Below are 18743 nucleotides of genomic sequence, written 5' to 3'. Positions count from 1 at the left end.
GCAATTTCTTCATAATGGTGCAAAAATGACTGACCGACCTTAGGTTTTGTTTTGTTTGGGGACTTTGTTTTTTAGCAAGTCAATTTTCAAAAGAAAAGTAAACAAAAGTTAAACAGACTTCTGAGAACTTTCATGAGGATAAATTTCAGAGGATAAGGATGGGAAGTAAAAGTGCTGCAAGTCATTGCAAATTAGACAAAATGTTTGGTTCTGAATTTCCTCTTCTCTCTAGCAAAAATAAGACTAATCCAATTTCAAAACCTATTTTTAACTCTGATCTGTAGACTCTTTAGGAAAACAAATTTAATCTTAATTTTGTGGCATTATTTATATTTTTCTTCATTAATTCGGATAAGTAAAAGTACTGGTTTCTTTTTTTGGTTTTGGTCTCAAGTGTCAGCATCATTTGGTAGCTATTGCTTTAGATTATAGCCAGTGATACAGTATGCATTTTAGGGTACAAATAAATTTAGATTTGGATTAATGACAGCCTCCATATGTTTTCTATCTCAAGTAAAACTGGTATATGAAACTGTATAGTTACTGTAAACATTAGGATAAATTACACATTTTAGAAAAATATTCAAAACACATTTCTCTTAAACAAAAGTTCTGTGGTCTTACAATGATTAGTCAGTGCACCAAATTTTGATAGCGTACAAGTTTTCAGAAACATACCTATAAAATGGGTTGGGTTACAGCTGCCCAGTGTTTTACTGGTAGTTCTAAATTCTAGCCTCTTCAGAACTATACAATTCACCTCAGCCTAAAATCTAAGATATTTAAAAGATTATTTTTCCCCTCATCTAATGCCTGACATAGATAGCTACATCTATATGTTCTTGGCTGAATCAGAGAAAAACAATTTCTGAAGGTAATTAAAGCTTTAAAGAAGAAATTCTTTTACTACTGAATTTCAAATCACACACACAAAATAGGTGAGAAATTCTTTTATCGTATTTAGAATCAAAATATTCCTTAAAATATTTACATTTTACAGTAAAAAGGATAGCAAAACACAAGATCATGTACAAGCTTCAGTATTCAAGTTTCTGAAGAGCTAAAAATGAAAATGAAAATAATGGCCTACCACAAAGCTGTAGTATATGGTAATAAATGCCTTCAATGAGTGCAGATTAAAGCAATAAATGTACCCCTTGGGCTTCTGATTCTTGGTCAAAAACTGCTCTATTAAATGATCAGCATAATCTGATTATGAAGTTGCTTGGACTTTCGTTGTTCCTCTACAGGTTCTTTAAAAACAGTGCAATTTAAAACAAACTTACAGAGCACACATTACTCTCAAATTAGTCATTATATAAAGGACATTCACTAGAGGCAGTAAATATATTCCATAGTTAACCATATTTACCAATTAAGGAATAAAACTAAAATTTCTAAGCCTTTATTGCATATTAATAAAACAAATCTTTGAATATACAGCAATGTAAAACTTTTAAAAATATTAAATTCCTATTACTAGGGACAGTTGGTATGAAGAAGGGATGATGAGCACTGGCACAGAGTACTCTGCACCAACACACAGAATCTACTGTTCTGCAAACCACCAATAGTAAAAATGTAAAAGATGGCACAATCTTAGCAGGCAATCTCGGAAAGTTTTTAAGATACAACATTTAACAGTTATTTAAATGTAATCTTGAAGTAGCCTGCAAATTTTACCTTTTGCTTTTAGTTCTGTCAGTGTGGTCCCTATCTTTATGGTACCTATCCCTGTCCTTTTCTCCTTCTCTATGTTTACTTTTCTCTCGGTCTTTGTCCTTCTCATAGTCTTCACTTTTAGGTTTATCTGGCTTCTTGTCTACATTCCTACTATCTCTGCTTGCTTTCCCATCTGCTCCTCGATCACCATGTGATAACCGTGCCCTCTCTTTATCTTTGTGCCCTTCCTCCCTGTTTTTTCTGTCTCTGTCCTTGTCTTGGCTTCTGTCTCTGCGTCTATGCCTTTCAGATTCTTGCTCCCAATCCTTTTCATGTCGCTCTCTTTTCAAGTGGTGTGAATCACTATAAAATCTCTGGCGGTCCCCTTTACCCCTATTAAATGGCCTATCCAGTTGCTGTTGGTCTTGCCTACCCCAAGGGTCACTATGGCGCCTTTCTGGTCTCCGAATGTCTTTAGCCTGGTAAAAATTTTGTGGGCCTATATACCTTGATGCTTGTGAAAGAGGACCCATCATACGCTGCTGTTGGCCTGGAAGATGAACAACAGGTGGCCAGGGCACCATGGGATTTTGAGCAAAGCCAAAGCCTGGTGGGGGAAGCAATGGAGGTGGCAAATGTGGTGGAAATCCAAACATGCTTTGTGGGGGGAAATTAGGAGGCCCTGGAAATGGAAATCCAGGGGGGTTAGACTTGAGATGCTGGAGGTTGGGCTGCTGTGGCCTCATGGGTGAAAAGTTTGCACTTGTTCTGGGGCTGGTGCTTCTGGAAGTAAAGTTGATGTTTTTAGATGGAAATTCTGATTGACTTGTGTTTCCAACTTCAAAATGAGATGTTGCTGCTGCTGTTCCTCTTCTAAATGGATGCACAGTTTCAATATTTTGCATTAAAATATCCTCCTGTAGGGGCTTTGCTTGTTCTGTTTGAGAAGTGTGTATGTTTTCTACTGATGGTGAGTTTTGTGCAACTTTTGAATTATCACTCTGTTGAACACATGAGTTTTTCTCTGCAGAAGACAACTTTTCTTCTGTGTTGGTATGTTCTGGTAAGTGCTCCTTGTTATGTGACAGGCCAGGCGGGGTCTGTTTTTCTCCATTCCGGCAACTATCTCCATCTTTGCTTTCTGAAGCAGTTACCTGCTGACTTCGTCCTGCTGCTTGCCTAGGATCCCTTTTCAGGTTGATAAACTGTGGGGCTCTTGTTGCATTAGCAACAAGGTTTTCGTTGCAATTCACATTACCATCTATGTTTCCTTTTCCCACGTTGGATCTGCATGGAGAACTGGTATTTGAAGTCTGATTATCTTGCAAATTATTCTCTTGATCTTGCAACTGCTGTCTTTTTAATGTTTTCTCTTTACTCTCCACAGTTTCCTCTTGTTTTGACTGGATTGATAAGTTTGTTAAGAATGCTTCTGTAGAAACATCTGGTGGTTTACCTCTGAGACTAAGACCTGTCAAAGGCCCTGGAGAAACGGGGGAGGACCCTACTACTGATGTTTCTTCTCCTATTACTGCTGAATTATCTGTGGATTCTGAAAGATCATCTACTTTAACTTTTACCTCCTTGGCTTCATCATCAGTTACTTCTACTTTATCTATTTTCTCTGCTTTTGAGTTGGTTTGCTCATTTAAAAATGGAATTTCTTTAGGAGTGTTTTGTTCTATCACTGACTGAGCCTGGTCATATATTTGACCAGTGGTACCCAAAAGGCTTTGAAGTATATCATCCACAGGAAGGGGTTTATTTGCTAATTCCAGAGTAGAAGGTTGATTTTCCCAGCCAATCAATACACCAGGAAGAAATCTTAAAGGTTTTGGTGGCTCCTGTTTGGTAACTTCCATTAAAGGTTCAACCGCTGTTGGAAGGTCTTCTTGAAGAGTCGGCTGAGGCTTATTTCTCTGCTTATGTAATACAGTTGTAAAAGAATTAAAAAAGTCATTTTCTTCCTCTGGTGCTTCCTCTGTAGAACCTTCCATTTTACTTTTTTTATCAGGTGGCAATGCTATTGGTATACTTTCAGGAGCCTCAGCTGTATGACTAGTACTAGCAGTAGCAGTATGTTGCCGCTTCAGTTTCTGACGAATAATTAGGCCCAACAACAGATTTGGTCTATGCAGTTCAAGCCCTGTATAAAAATCAAAAACATCAATTAATAATCATTTTCAATCATTACAAAAAAGGGCAAATTTTGTATCTAGCTTAGTACAGGTTATTAAATGGATGCCTGGCCCTGTCAAGCCATCTTGAGAGGGCTGGATCCTGAAAAAGCAAGCAGTCAGTCTTTCCACTCTGGTCCCACCTCCCACGTAATTCCAATCTTATTCTGTTATTAAAATGTATACCTACCAGGTCCATCGAAAGGCACAAGAGGGTGTGGAATTTTATCTGCAGCACCCAAAGGAATAAGGTACATATCTTTAACCTGCTTCATGTTGTTAGCAGCTACTCCATAGCGTTTTCTGCTACTGAAGTATGCAAACAGCAAAGTATAAGAAATCTGATCTTCTTCAGTTACTGGTGTAAAGCGAACCACACAAATTTCCTATTTGAGAAAATAACAAATGGTTGTTTAAAATAATAATCTGAAGAATAGCTTGGTTTTAAATACTATTTTGCAATCAGTAATAATCTACTGAACTTTACAATGATGGTTAGTTACCAAATAACGTGGTTTACCAACTTAAATACAGATGGGAACACTAAAAGGAAATAAATCTTAAGAAAAGATCTTTGCTGATCCATTGATGGATTTTGTTTTCACCTGATGGCTTTCCATAAGAAATTGAATCTCAAGGTGATTAATTTTTTCAAGGTGACACAACTTGTCAGTGGCAGAAATGATACTAAAACCCCAGTGTTTTGGTATCTGTGCTATATCCTGATTCCCAATGCTGTAACTTCCACAGAGGGCTGTCTATGTCCTTTGGCACACTGGGAACTAAGAGCAACCAACACCACCACCCTCCTATGCATTTATACACACAAACACACAAATCCACTTATAATTCAGTGTATGGGAACCGAATTTAGGACTGAAGGAGGATAGGTGAAAAGGCCTCAAATACACATAAGACCATATATTTAGTAAAGTAATTTGGCTTATTCAGGAAATTTTTACTCCCCTCTGGGTTCCTGGCTTTATTTCAAATAGAAAAGACAATCATAATTTGGTATTAATTAGGTGGCATTAAGAAATGGATGTGTCCACAAACGCATACGGTCAAAATGGGAAAGCCAGATTTGTTGCAAAGCCTAAAACTGATGGAATCTCCTGAAGAAAACATGTGAATGAACTGAACTATGGCTCTGCCTCTTATAAAATGTCTGTTATGTAAACCACCCACTTTTAGATTAAAATTCATCATACATATATTAGTAACCACTATTATAGTGTTTAAATCAGTTCAAGTTGGAAGCATACTTTAAGTGTTGGCAGTAATATTAATATAGGGGTATATTCAAGAGCAATTCCCAAAATGTCCAAAAGTAATACTTCCTGTTTTTACTACGAGAGAGTTAACAACAAATAAATGTAGTAACTTTTTGAATAGTGCTTCAAAGTTTATTTGTATTCTAACACTGTATCAATTTAAATTCTAAAATCCATATTGGGAAAAAAATATTCTTTTCATCTTAAGATCATCCATTTTGGATCACTCCAAAGAAAAACTACAGACTTCTAGAAAGAGAGGAAAAAAATAAAGTTGATTTCTTCAAGATTTATTTACCAACTGCCTGTAATATGCTAGGTACTATAAGATCCCTTGGAGGGGAAACCAGTTTCTTCTAATTATTAAATCTCCCTCTGTAGTACTATTTTATGAGTTTTAAAAAAATGATAAAAAAAACAGAGGAAAAAGAGAAATATTATTGTGATAGAAGGCTATTAATTATCTTCCAGTATCTTTTCTCCTCCTTTCCTCCTAATGAGAAGCCCTTAACTTTTAGCTGGGCACGTGCCCATCCAATTGAGATTACATTTCCCAGCCTCCCTAGCAGCTATGTAAGGCTATGTTACTAAGTTCTTGCCAATAGAAGTTGATGACTACAGTTTCTAGGTCTTGCCCTTTAAACAACTGGACAGGCATTCCTCATTTATTCCCATTTGGTGCTTATGAGTTAGCTTTGATCATATTTGACTGATAAGGGCAACAGTCTTAGAAATAGCAAAATAACAAGAAAGAAGGAGCATGGTCCCTAAATGATCCTATAGAACCAGAGTCACCTAACCACCCTGAACAACTGGCCTACCTCACGAAAGAGAGAAATTAACTTCTGCATTCTTTGAGCCACTATATTTTAGAGTCTCTTTGTTGTTAAAAGCTTAGCTGTGTCCTGACTCACACAAATACCTTTAATTGAAGCAAGGCAAAATTCCAGGGTGAACCTCAATACTTACTCTAAAACATTTCTTCCAAAACATTGACAACAGTCACAAAGAAAACATCCCACAATGGTGGGACAGGGAGGGGCAGAGTGGAGGGGGGGGAAGGAATGCGGGACTGTTTTGAGCAAATGGCTTTAAGTTCAGTTTTTGACGTATATTATGTAGATTCAGAATCTGTATTGGCTCCCTTCCCCAGGAGACCTTGCATCCTCACATAAGAACTCTGAGTTGTTTACTTTCTGAACGTTTTCCCATACTGGTATAGTGAAAAGTTTTCCTCACCTTGGTTCCTGATGCTTTTATTTTTTCCACATAATCCCAAACTGTCTGAGGTGATATCCTGCCACCTACTTGAATACTATCTGGTAGGTCCTGTGGCAAAAAATGTAAGTGATCAATATATACAGAATGTCTTTATTAAAATATCCAGAAATTGTACCAATTTAGCTCTAAGATTAATTTGAAATGGTAACAAAAACAAGTAAAAAGATTATGAAAAATGCATCAGAAAACATAATAAAGTGCGGAGACAGCAATCAGGCTTTACGATGCCAACTGCGAATGACTGATGCCTAAAATACAGTTATTAAAAAAGAGTCTGAGCTCATGCCAGGTCTCAGCAGGAACGACGGGCACAGGAAAGGGAAGCAGTGGCAAGCACAGCGCATTGACAGTCCAGAAAAAGTACAACACATTTCAGAATATTAAGCAGAGCCTGTTCCAACCTTCCCCCCACTTTTTCTGGTGGTGTAAGCAGGAGCATTCCTTAATCATTAACAGCTGAATTTCAGAGGTTATAAAATGTAATATAATTACAGGGTGTATTTTTTGCACAGAGGACAATAACACTATAATAATGTAAGGTATTTTATTAAAAGTACAATCTTTCTGAAAACAAATGACTATAAATATAATCAATTAAGAATATTTAAAGCTTTATTCAGTATATTTCTATTTTTTCATGAAGACTGAAGAAAATCATAAAAAGCATTAACATTAAATCCAATTATGTTTATTTAAATTATTTGCTTTAAATATTTTATTTGGAATTTTAGACCCAATCAAACTAAAAATAAGTACAAAGCAGAGGTGGAATTCTGAAAAGCAACCATATAAAAACTGTGGCTCAGAGAGTTAAATAATAATCTTATTTAAAATGAAAAGGATTTCATAGTTAATTTTTCATTGTTAAACTTCTCCATTTAAAAGAAGAATTATTTTTACCACGCACCAAAGACTAAATTTCCAAACAAATTTGTTCAAAAAGAACATTAAGAGTCTACTTTATTTTTCTCTTATAAAATTCATGCTTTTAAAATATTATTTACCAAGCAAACAATGCATAAAAGTAGCAATTATATTAATCAAAAACATAACTGTTAAATGAACTAATCAACATCAGATAAGTGATATTACATTGAGTAAAACTAATTTCAGCCTAATCTGAAGAAAAGTAAAGCTTCTGTTAGCCTTAAAGACAGCAGGTATATAATTTAGGCTTTTAGAAATACTGAATTTTTAAAAATCTTTTGCTTTTATAGCTAGCATTAGATATGAACATAATGGCAAAATATGATCTCAACATACAGTACATGTATACTGATTTTTCTTTCTATACATATACAAAAATACATTTCCTTCAAAATAGTTCAAAAAATGTCATACTTTCTCACTTATCACAATATTATAATGCTACTGCTGCTTATTTTCAATAAACACCACATAATAGTTTCATCACTACAGCAATGATGGTCATTAATTTCAGAGACAGTCCCCTAGCTGTAAAGCTTCAACTCCCAGTCTACAAACACCATACTCACAGAAATAGGCAAGTAAGAACTATAGTCATGAAGCTGGGAAAACATAAGTAGTGGAGAAATTAGACTTGCTTAACAATGAAAAATCTTTTTAATGGACTAACACTGAAGGCCATTACTATGCCAATCTTCTTTGTAAGTCTATATTCAAAGAAAAACTGCATACCCATGCAGATTCTCATTAATTTTTAATTCTCTGACATGGTAAAGTAATATATTTTGGGGAAAGTACAGGATATGTGGGTTTAAAACTTTCAGAGTACAGTCTTCTACATTTCTAAAGAATTGTGAATTCATAATTCCATTAATTGAACTATTTAAGGATCACTGTTCATAAATATTTTTGTTATATTATTAATTGTATACTGTTTCCCCCATTGCTTTCAGAGTCACATATACCAACGCAGGGACAGAAAGGCAGAAAAATTCACAGTACCTCTGTCAAGTATTCAGCGGAGCCAGATACCGGGTAGGCTTTGGTAACAAATTTTGCCACAGAAGGCATGTTGATGAAACCTTTCCAGATGAAGTTCAATCGAGCCAAGAAAGTAGATTCAACTTCAACAGTTCCAGGCATCTCTGGGCTACAAAATGATATTAAAAAGTTAGCAGCCTAAAAGACATGTTCATCAATAAATCCATTTTCTACTTAGTCATTAGTTACTTCTATTTTAACATGTCAAGAAGGCCAAAATACATAACGACTATTGATAAGGAGTTTACATTTTCATTTTATAAAATTACATTCACGTTTACACAGTAATGTTTCACAAAGTCATCCTTCTTGGCTGGCCTAGGTAGACTAAGGTCCTGAGAAGCACAAATAATTTTTCTTTAATAATCTATCCCCTGACTTTTTGGACAAGTATAATTAAAGAGAGTTTTAAAGGTGTTTCCCCAAGGATTCAAATCTCTAACTCTAAGCATCCAAAATAAATTAACCTCCAAGGCTTATAGTTTTATCACAATTAGTTTAGAGTACAGGAAGGTACAGTTTCTTTCTCAAAATGAAAGTTCCTAAGAAATGTGTCACTCTTCCATTTTTAAAGATTTACAAGTACAATTTGGTAAAGATCTATAATGACTATTACAGAAATTTTAACTTATAAAAAATTACCGTGGAGCCGGAGAGAATGTTGACTTTGGAGACTCTTGTTTCTCCTCTTCAAAGAATTCAGAAGCCAAAATATTTGAGGTTGAAGACAATGCATCGGCTATACTTTCTGCTTCGTTGTCCGAATGCTTACGAGCTACTCCAACAACTACTTTCACTTTTTTCGGAGAAAGATCATCTACAGGTGGTGCCATTCGACCTAAAATCCAGAAGACATCAAAATAAACCAATTATTGTTAACTGCAATTTTTATAATAACCCATTTTCATGTTCTAGAATTATTCAATTGTTAAGTAACTATATATTTCCTGGGGTAATTTCTAACTAACATCATTTCTCGTAATGAGTTATATTACAACTATATTTAAGAATCAACAGGAAATTTGCCAGTGTTCTTCCCACCTCTAGCCCTCTTCTACATGGAAAAACCTAAGCTTATCTGAATCGCAAATCATAGTATACTGTGTGGGGTTTTACCTATAATATATTTAACTTCCCTTTCAAATCATTTTATAAATATTATCTCCTAAATGTAAAAACATATCATGAGTAAATATGGAATAGATAATATAATTCCTCTCTTAGTGATGTGAAAAATTAGGAAAAGAGGATGTGTTAAACAACTCAGACAAGTTCACATGAAAATATTGTAACTAGAACCTAAAATAGGTTTCTTGATTCCCTGACAATTTTTTTTTTTTTTTTAACTAAACTGCACCAAATTCCAAAAGCCTTGAGGAGTAACTTGAAGAACTGAGTAAACAAATCTGTATCTGATTTTGGGATATACACACAGCAGCAGTTCACGATTATACACAAATAATACGGGGCTATTTAACATGAAAAACATTAGTAAAGTTTAGAAAATAATGTTAGTTTTAGACTACAGCATCAAGAAGGAAAAATCACTCAAACTTTCTGAAAAGTGGTCAAGTCTAGTAGTATTTAACAAATGTTCTTGCGTGTACCATTAATTTATGTATGTGTATGTGTGTATGTATGTGTGTGCATTTTATTATATAAATAACTAGAACTAAAATTTCATAAGAATTATAGTCGCCTCTATAACTGCAATTCACAGTAACATTTTCTATTCTGTTTTTGTTTGTTTCAAAACACTGGTCACTACTTATTCAACAGATTTCACTATTACTAGTGAGTCACAATCTGAAGTTTGAAAAGCAATGGCTACAAGACACTTTAAAATGTGATCTCTAAAGATCTCCAACCAAATCATGTGCCTCTTTCCTCTTCTTGAATTCAAGTTCGCATCATTTCTACTCCCTAGAATGATCTTCTCCTCTCTCTTTGCAGATACATGTCTCAATTTTCATATCGCAGCTCAAATGTCAATTCCTCAGCCAAACCTCCCCTAACCATCCAGTCTATGCTAGGTCTTCTGGATAAATATAGTTCTAACAATTGTGTTTCTATAACTTAAATAATCGCCTGCCTGTCTTTACCACTAATCTACAGTTTCTCTTAAAGCCTAGACATCAGACATTTTCACTACTACATTCCCTGCACCCAGCAAAATGCCTGACAAGAAGAAAAAGCTCAATAAATATTTACTGATGAATAACTAAGATAAGATATTAGAGAAAGGTAATTTCTGAGTAAAAGACCCAACATAACTTTGAAGGAGAAGAACAAAGTCTAAGGACTGATACAACCCAATTTTAAGACTCACTATAATACTAAAGCAATCAAGATAACAGTGGTATTGGCAAAAGAAAAACAAATAGATTAATGGAACAGAACAGACAGCCCACAAATAGACTCACATGAATATAATTAACTGATTTTTGAAAATGGAGCAGAGGTAATACAATGGCACAAAGACAGTCTTTTCAACTAATTCTGCCGGGGACACAGGATCAAGATGGCCAACTAGACACAGGGAGCATGTGCTAGGATAGGAACTTGGAGAGAAACCTTAATAGTAAGTAGATTCTAATATTTTGAACGTATCACCTAGGAGAAAATGCTAAGATTCACCAGGGAAGTGACAGAAAGTATCAAAAGTGGATAAGGAAAGGGTTCAGGGAAACTTGCCCAGCCAGGGACAGGCTAACAGCTGGGAGAAGCTCCTAGATGTGGGGAAACTGTAAGAGAGAAGCTCCCAGAACTCTATTCACCGAGACAAGCTTTTACAATCTTGGCTACCAGAGAGCCCCTGACCCATGTAGGTCTCAGGGCTAACATAGTTCCAGAAGGGGAGCTCAACATGGAATCCCTCAGGCATCCAAGCCTAGAGCGGCTTGAGCTAGGCACCATTCTGCAAGTCTAGATACTGGGGAACTGAGGGTGTGCCTCAAGCCACTGTGGGGCTCCGAGGAGGCGCTCCCACACACCCCTGGGAAAGTCTATACTGTCCTGCTGGGGGCTGCTGCTGAGACTGAGACCTGAATGGACAACATTTTCCAGTTTCTCACACATACCGCATGCATGGGTGAGGCCTTAGGCTTTCCGGCCCGAGGTCCAAGGTACCATTTTAAGAGCTTGACACTGGACTGCACCCTGCTCTCAGGCTGAGTTTGCACTTGATGTGGCTATAGGCCCCAACTGGCTAGAAAGGTGCAGAGAAAGCAGGTTTTCCAGCACACATCTGGAGCAGTACCCACTATCCTGCAGCCAGCTGCTGTGGGACCAAGTTTCAAGTGACTGCACTCCCCACAATTTCCTGCCAGCGCAGCTTGCCTAAGAAGGGCCCCACCCTCTCTGATCACAGGCCTAAGGTGCCATTCGGGAAGTCTGAAGCCATGCAGTGACCCACCCTCGAGCTGAATTCAGGCGGATAGCCCCATCCAGCTTAGGAGGGAAGGGGTGCCCAAGATCTCCCACATACCTCGAACAATTCCTATCCCCCCACTACAGGCTGCTGTGGGACCGAGTTGTGAGCAGACAGCACTCCTCCCAGTATCTTACATACCCTGTTTGCCTAGAAGCCCCATCCTCTGGTCACAGGTGCAAGGTGCCAGTTTGGGGGTTTAAAGCTCTGCAGCGCCCCAACTTCAGCCTGAGTGCAGGGTGACGCAGCTGCAGCTGCCAGCCAACTGAGGGGGGACAGGGAATCCCAAGCTCTTCTACACACACCGAGGACAATTCTCACCACCCTGCTACAAGCTGTAGTGAGACAGAGATGAGAGCTAACGACAATTCTCACCACCCTGCTACAAGCTGTAGTGAGACAGAGATGAGAGCTAACGACACTCCACCCAGCATCTTGCCCGTAATGTTTGCCTGGAAGAGAACCAACCCTTTCTAGCCACAGGCCCATGGTGCTAGTTTGGGAGTTTAAAGCTGGGCAGCACCCAGTATTCAGGCTGTGATCGAGCTGAAGCTGCTGCAGCCCCACCCAGCTGAGGAGGGACAGGAAAGCCCAAGCTTCCCTACACACACTTAGGACAATTCCCACTGCCCTGCCATAAGATGAGACTGAAAAGTGAGTAGATAGCACTCCCCAGTTTCTTGCCTATGTGCTTGCCTGTAAGGGGCCCTGCCCTCTTTCACTGCAAGTCCACACCCAGTGCCATTTTGAGAATTCAACACTGGGTCATGCCCAGCCTTTAGGCTGGGACCAAGGTGATGTGACTGCAGCCGCCACCTGGCTGGGGAAGGACAGGAGAGATCAAGTTCCCCTAAGCACATTTATGACAATATCCATTGCCCTGTAACAGGCAGCTGTGGTACTGGGGACTAGCCTGCCCAATCCATTGCAGCTAGTGGTAACATCAAAAGGGACCACTTGGGTCCATCCTAATGGATGGCTCCACCACTGCTACTGCCTATACTACTGACTATAAAGTGATCGAACTTACTAAACCTTCCACATCACACTAGCTGCTCAGGGGTCTGAGAACCCACCCATACATCTGGCCTCTGCACCAACTACTAGCTTCTGAGCAAGCCACCAGAAGGTCCATGAGTTGGCCCCTCAGGACACACTAATACAGCTGCCAGTATAAGATGCTCTGGGGCCTAAAATCAGATATACTCAGCCCATTCCTTACGTCACTGGGGCACAAAGACTGGCTTGGCTGTCATTCAAATCCCCAGCTAAATATCAGCACAGCCTCAACTAGTAACTGTTCCCTAAGCCACCAAGGAAATTACAGATACCACTGACCCTGTGTAAGGACTAAGAAATCACACAAAGAGCAAACTACTGGAGGCACCCTAAATCAAGGCCAAAGTGTAATTAATACTCAACCAAAAGCACATACATACCCTCACGAAAAAATTCTCCCCTTCAAAAGCAATTTCAAAAAATCACAAAAAGCAACTGCTACATCACATATGCAGTATCAATGGAAACACGAAAAAACATGGAAATATGACACCACCAAAGGACCACAACTGTCCAGCAATGGATCTCAATAGAAAGAATTCCTCATAATACCAGATAAAGAATTTCAAATATTGATTCTAAAGAAGCTCAATGAGATGGAAGAGAAATCTGAAAACCAATACAAAGAAATCAGAAAATCAATTTAAGATATGAATGAGAAATTTACCAAGGAAATAGATACTATAAAAAGAAAACCAAACAGAAGTTTTGGAATTGAAAATCAATTGAAGGAAATACAGAAGACATTCTAAAGCTTTTAGAATAGACTAGACCAAGATGAAGAAATAATCTCAGAACCTGAAGACAGGTCTTTTGAAATAATCCAGTCAGATAAAAAAAGGAAAAAATTTTACCTTCAAGATATCTGGGACTATAAAGTGACTGAACTTACAAATTATCAGGATTCCCAAGGGCGAAGAGAGATTGAAAAGTTTAGAAAACCTATTTGAGAAAATAATTGGTGTAAACTTTCCAGAACTATCAAGAGAGTAAAACATCAAGACAGGAGGCCAAATGATCCTCAAATACAACACAAAAAAGGACTTCATTATGGCATATCAGAATCAGAATAACTAAAGTCGAAGTGAAAGAGTAAATTTTAAAATTAGCAAGAGAAAAGTGTCTAAGCACCTATGAAGGAAACCCCATCAGACTAATAGCAGACCTCTAAGCAGAAACCTTACAGACCAAAAAGAGAATGGGACTATATTTTCAAAGTGCTGAAAGGAAAAAAAAAAAACTGCCACCCAAGAATTTATATCCTGCCAGACTAAGATTCATAAATAAAGAAGAAATAAAGTCTTTTCCAGACAAACAAATGCTCAAAAAATTCATCACCACTATATCAGCCCTACAGGAAATATGCAAATGAGTCTAAAATAGGGAAACAAAAGGTCAATATGCACCATCATGAAAACACACAAATACATAAAACTTACAAGTCTTATAAAACAATCAAACATTAGAAGAAAAAGGAATTAAATGGCAACATGACAGAAGTTCTGAAAACCACAAAAAGATATAAAAAAAGAAACAAGAATTTATAGAATAACTAGAAATCAACTACCAATATGACAAGAACAAAGCCTCACATATCAATATTATAATAACCTTCAATGTAAATGGATTAAATGCTCCACTTAAAAGATACAGATTGACTGAATGGATAAAAATACATGACCCAACTATCTGCCGCTTACAAAACACTCACCTTATCCATAAAGACACATACAGACTAAAAGTAAAGGAGTAGAAAAAGATATGCCACGCAAATAGAAACAAAAAGCAAACAGGAATGGCTATGCTTTTATCAGATAAAAAAGGCTTTAAATCAAAAACAGTAAAAAAGATAAATAAGGTCATTATATAATGATAAAGGGATCAATTCAGCAAGAGGATATAACAATTTTAAATATATATGCAACCAACATTGGAACACCAAGATTCACAAAACAAATATTACTAGACCTAAAGAAAGAGACAGACAGCAACACAGTAATATTGGGGGATGTCAATACCCCACTCACAGCACGAGACAGATATCAAGACAGAAAATCAACAAAGAAACACTGGACTTACATTGGACTTTAGACCAAATGGACTTAACAGACATTTACAGAACATTTCACTCAACAAATTACAGAATATACATTCTTTTCACCATCACATGGAACATTCTCCAAGACAGACCACATTTTAGGCCACAAAACAAGTCTTAACAAGTTTTTATTAATAAAAATCAAAATCACATCAAGTGTCATCTCAGACCATAGCAGAATAAAGCCAGAAGAGGAATTTTAGAACCTATACAAACACATGAAAATTAAACAACATGCTCCAGAACAACTAGGTCAGTGAAAACATAAAGATGAAAATTAAAAAATGTTTTGAAATGAATGTAAATAAAAGCACAATATACCAAAAAACCTGTGGGATACAGCAAAAGCCGTGCTCAGACAGAAGTTTATAGCATTAAATGCCTACATCAAAAAAGTAGAAATATGACAAATTAACAACCTAGTATCATTCAAGGAAGAAGAAAAACAAAAACAAATCAAACCCAGAGTTAGCAGAAGAAAAGAAATAACAAAAGATTGGAGCAGAACTAAATGAACTAGAGACCAAAAAATCAATACAAAGGATCAACTAAACAAAAATTGGGTTCTTTGAAAAGATTAACAAAATTGATAAACCACTAGCTAAACTAACCAAGAACAGAGAATAGCCAAATAAACACAATCAGAAATGAAAAGAAAGACATTACAACTGATACCACAGAAATAGAAAATATCATCAAAGACTATTATGAACAACTACACACTCACAAACTTGAAAACCTAGAGGAAATGGATGAGTTCCTGAAAACATACAACCTCCCAGTATTGTACCAGGAAGAATTAGAACTCCTGAATAAACCAATGATGGGTAGTGAGATTAAACCAGTAATTTAAAAATCTCCCAACAAAAAAAAAAGCTGAGGACCAGATGGATTCACAGCTGACTTCTACCAGACATACAAAAAAAGATCTGGTGCCAATCCCAGTGAAACTGGCTCAAAATATCAAGGAGAGAATCCTTCCTAACTCATTCTGGGGAGCTAGTAACACCCTGATACCAAAGCCAGGAAAGGATGCAATGAAAAACGAAAACCAAAGACTAATACCTCTGATGAACAAAGATGCAAAATTCCTCAACTAGCAAACTGAATCCAACAACACATCAAAAGGATAATACATCAAGATCAAGTGGGTTTTATCCCAAGGATGCAAAGGTGGTTCAGCATATGCAAGTAAATAAATGTGGTTCACCACATAAAAGAATTAAAAACAAAAACCATGGGATTGTCTCAATAGATGCAAAAAAGTATTCAATAAAATCCAGCATCCCTTCATGATAAAAATTCTCAACAATCTAGGCGTAGAAGGAACATACCTCAAAATTGTAAAAGCCATATGTGACAAACCCACAGCCAACATCATACTATATGGGGAAAAGTTGAAAGCATTCCCCCTAAGAATTGGAATAAAACAAGGACGTCCACTTTCACCACTTCTACTCAACATGGTACTGAAAGTCTTAGAGCAATCAAGCAAGAGAAAGAAATAAAAGACATACAGATTGGAAAAAAGGAAGTCAAATTATCTCTGTCTGCTCATGATATGATTTTATACCTAGAAAACTGTAAGGATTCCTTCAAAAGACTTTTAGATTTAATAAGTGAATTTAGGAAAGTCTCAGGTTATAAAGTCAACATACAAAAATCAATAGCATTTCTATGCACCAACAATGACCAAGCCTAGAACCAAATCAAGAACTCAATCCCATTTACAATAACTGCAAAAACAATAAAATGCCTCAGGAATAAATTTAACCCAGGACATGAAAGATTTCTAAAAGGAGAACTACAAATCACCGATGAAAGAAACTGTAGATGACACAAACAAATGGAAAAATATTCCATGCTCATGGACCAAGAGAGTCAATATTGTTAAAATGACCCTGTTCCCCAAAGCAATCTACAGATTCAAAGCAATTCCTATCAAAATACCAACATCATTTTTCACAGAATTAGAAAAACCAATTATAAAATTCATATGCAACAAAAAGAGCCCAAATAGCCAAAACAATCCCAAGCAACAAGAACAAAGCTAGAGGCATCACGGTACCTGACTGTAAAGTATACTACAAGGCTGTATGTAGTAACCAAAACAGCATGGTACTGGTATAAAAATAGACATATAGATCAATGGACAGAATAGAGAACCCAGAAATAAAACCACATACTTACAGCAAACTGATCTTTGACAAAGCTGACCAGAACACACACTGGGAAAAGGACACCCTTTTCAATAAATGGTGCTGGGAAAATTGGATAGCCATATGTGGAAGAGTGAAACTGGATTACTATCTTGAACCATACACATAAATTAACTCAAGATGGATTAAAGACTGAAATGTAAGACCTGAAACAATAAAAATCCTAGAAGAAAACCTAGGAAAAACTCTTCTGGACAGGCCTAGGCTAAAGAACTTATGACTAAGACCCCAAAAGCAAAAATAATAAAAACAAAAACAGACAAATGGGACTTAAGTAAACTAAAAAAAATCTCTGCCAAGCAAAAAGAAACAATCAAAAGAGAAAAGACAACCTACAGAATGGCCGAAAATATTCCCAAACCATGTGTCCAAAAAAGGACTAATATCTAGAATCTACAAGAAACTTAGCAAGAAGAGAACAACCAACCCCCTTTAAAAGTGGACAAAAGACATGAATAGGCATTTTTCAAAAGAAGATATACAAATGGCCAACAAACATAAAAAAATGCTCAAAATCAGTAATCATCAAGGAAATGCAAATTACAACCACAGTGAGATACCATGGGACTCCAAATTAGAATGGTCATTATTAAAAAGTCTAAAAAGATGTTGGTGAAGATGCAGTGAATAGGAAACACTCAGACACTGTTCATGGGAATGTAAATTAGTACAGCCTCTATGGAAATCAGTATGGAGATTTCTCAAAGAATTAAAAGTAGATCTACCATTCGATCCTGCTATCCCACTACTGGGTATCTACCCAGAGGAAAAGAAATCATTATATCAAAAAGATACCTACAGAGATATGGAATCAACCTAAGTGCCCATCTACAGATGAGTGGAAAAAGAAAATGTGGCACATATATACCATGGAGTACTACTCAGCAATAAGAATGAAATAAATGTCTTTTGCAGCAACTTGGATAGAACTGGAGGCCATTTTCCTAAGTGAAGTAATCCAGGAACAAGAAACTAAATGCAGTATGTTCTTACTTATAAGTGGGAGCTAAACAATGGCTACACAAGGGAACACAGAGTAGGTATAATGGACATCAGAAACTGTAAAAGGGGGAGGGTGTTAAGGGGCAGCGTGATAAAGGGTGAGGTATGAAAAATTACCTATGGAGTACAATGTACACTACTTGCTTCGGTGATGGGTACACCAAAAGCCCAGACTCCACCACTATACAATATATACATGTACTGGAATTCAACTTGTACCTCCTAAATTTATTAAAATAAATTTTTAAAAAATGCTTCTGGAAAAACTAGATAGTCAGATAGTCACATGCAAAAAATAAAAAGAATCTTGACATAAATCTTTTACCCTTCCTTCATAAAAATTAACTCAAAATGGATCAGAGACCTAAATGTAAAACACGAAAGAAGATAACACAGGAGAGAACCTAGAGACCTAAATATAAAATACAAAAGAAAACAACATATAAGAGAGAACCTAGATGACCTGTTGACCAAAAAAAAAAAGTGCATGATACATGAAAGAAAAAACTAATATGCTGGACTTCATTAAATTTAAAACTTCTACTTTGCGAAAGACAATGTCAAGAGAATGAG

At 36.7% G+C, this 18743-nt stretch overlaps 1 protein-coding gene across 4 annotated transcripts in view; it reads right to left on the bottom strand.

Moving 5' to 3' along the window:
• Positions 1-935: 935 nt before the first annotated feature.
• PHF3 (PHD finger protein 3) overlaps positions 936-18743 on the bottom strand; it is an 86145-nt gene continuing 68337 nt past the window's right edge. For all 4 annotated transcript variants that reach the window (XM_045543802.1, XM_045543801.1, XM_045543803.1 and 1 more), the window contains 5 exons: positions 9005-9200; positions 8324-8471; positions 6353-6442; positions 4030-4225; positions 936-3808 (listed from right to left, as the gene is read on the bottom strand). In XM_045543802.1, the coding sequence (XP_045399758.1) occupies positions 1680-3808; positions 4030-4225; positions 6353-6442; positions 8324-8471; positions 9005-9200 (2759 nt within the window). In that variant the 3' untranslated portion in view covers positions 936-1679. The remainder of the gene's footprint in view (positions 3809-4029; positions 4226-6352; positions 6443-8323; positions 8472-9004; positions 9201-18743) is intronic.

The sequence above is a fragment of the Lemur catta genome, chromosome 2 (genome assembly GCF_020740605.2).
Source record: "Lemur catta isolate mLemCat1 chromosome 2, mLemCat1.pri, whole genome shotgun sequence".
Lineage (NCBI taxonomy): Eukaryota > Metazoa > Chordata > Mammalia > Primates > Lemuridae > Lemur > Lemur catta.
Note: the sequence above shows the minus strand (reverse complement) of the source record. Positions and strands in the feature narration are given on the sequence as shown.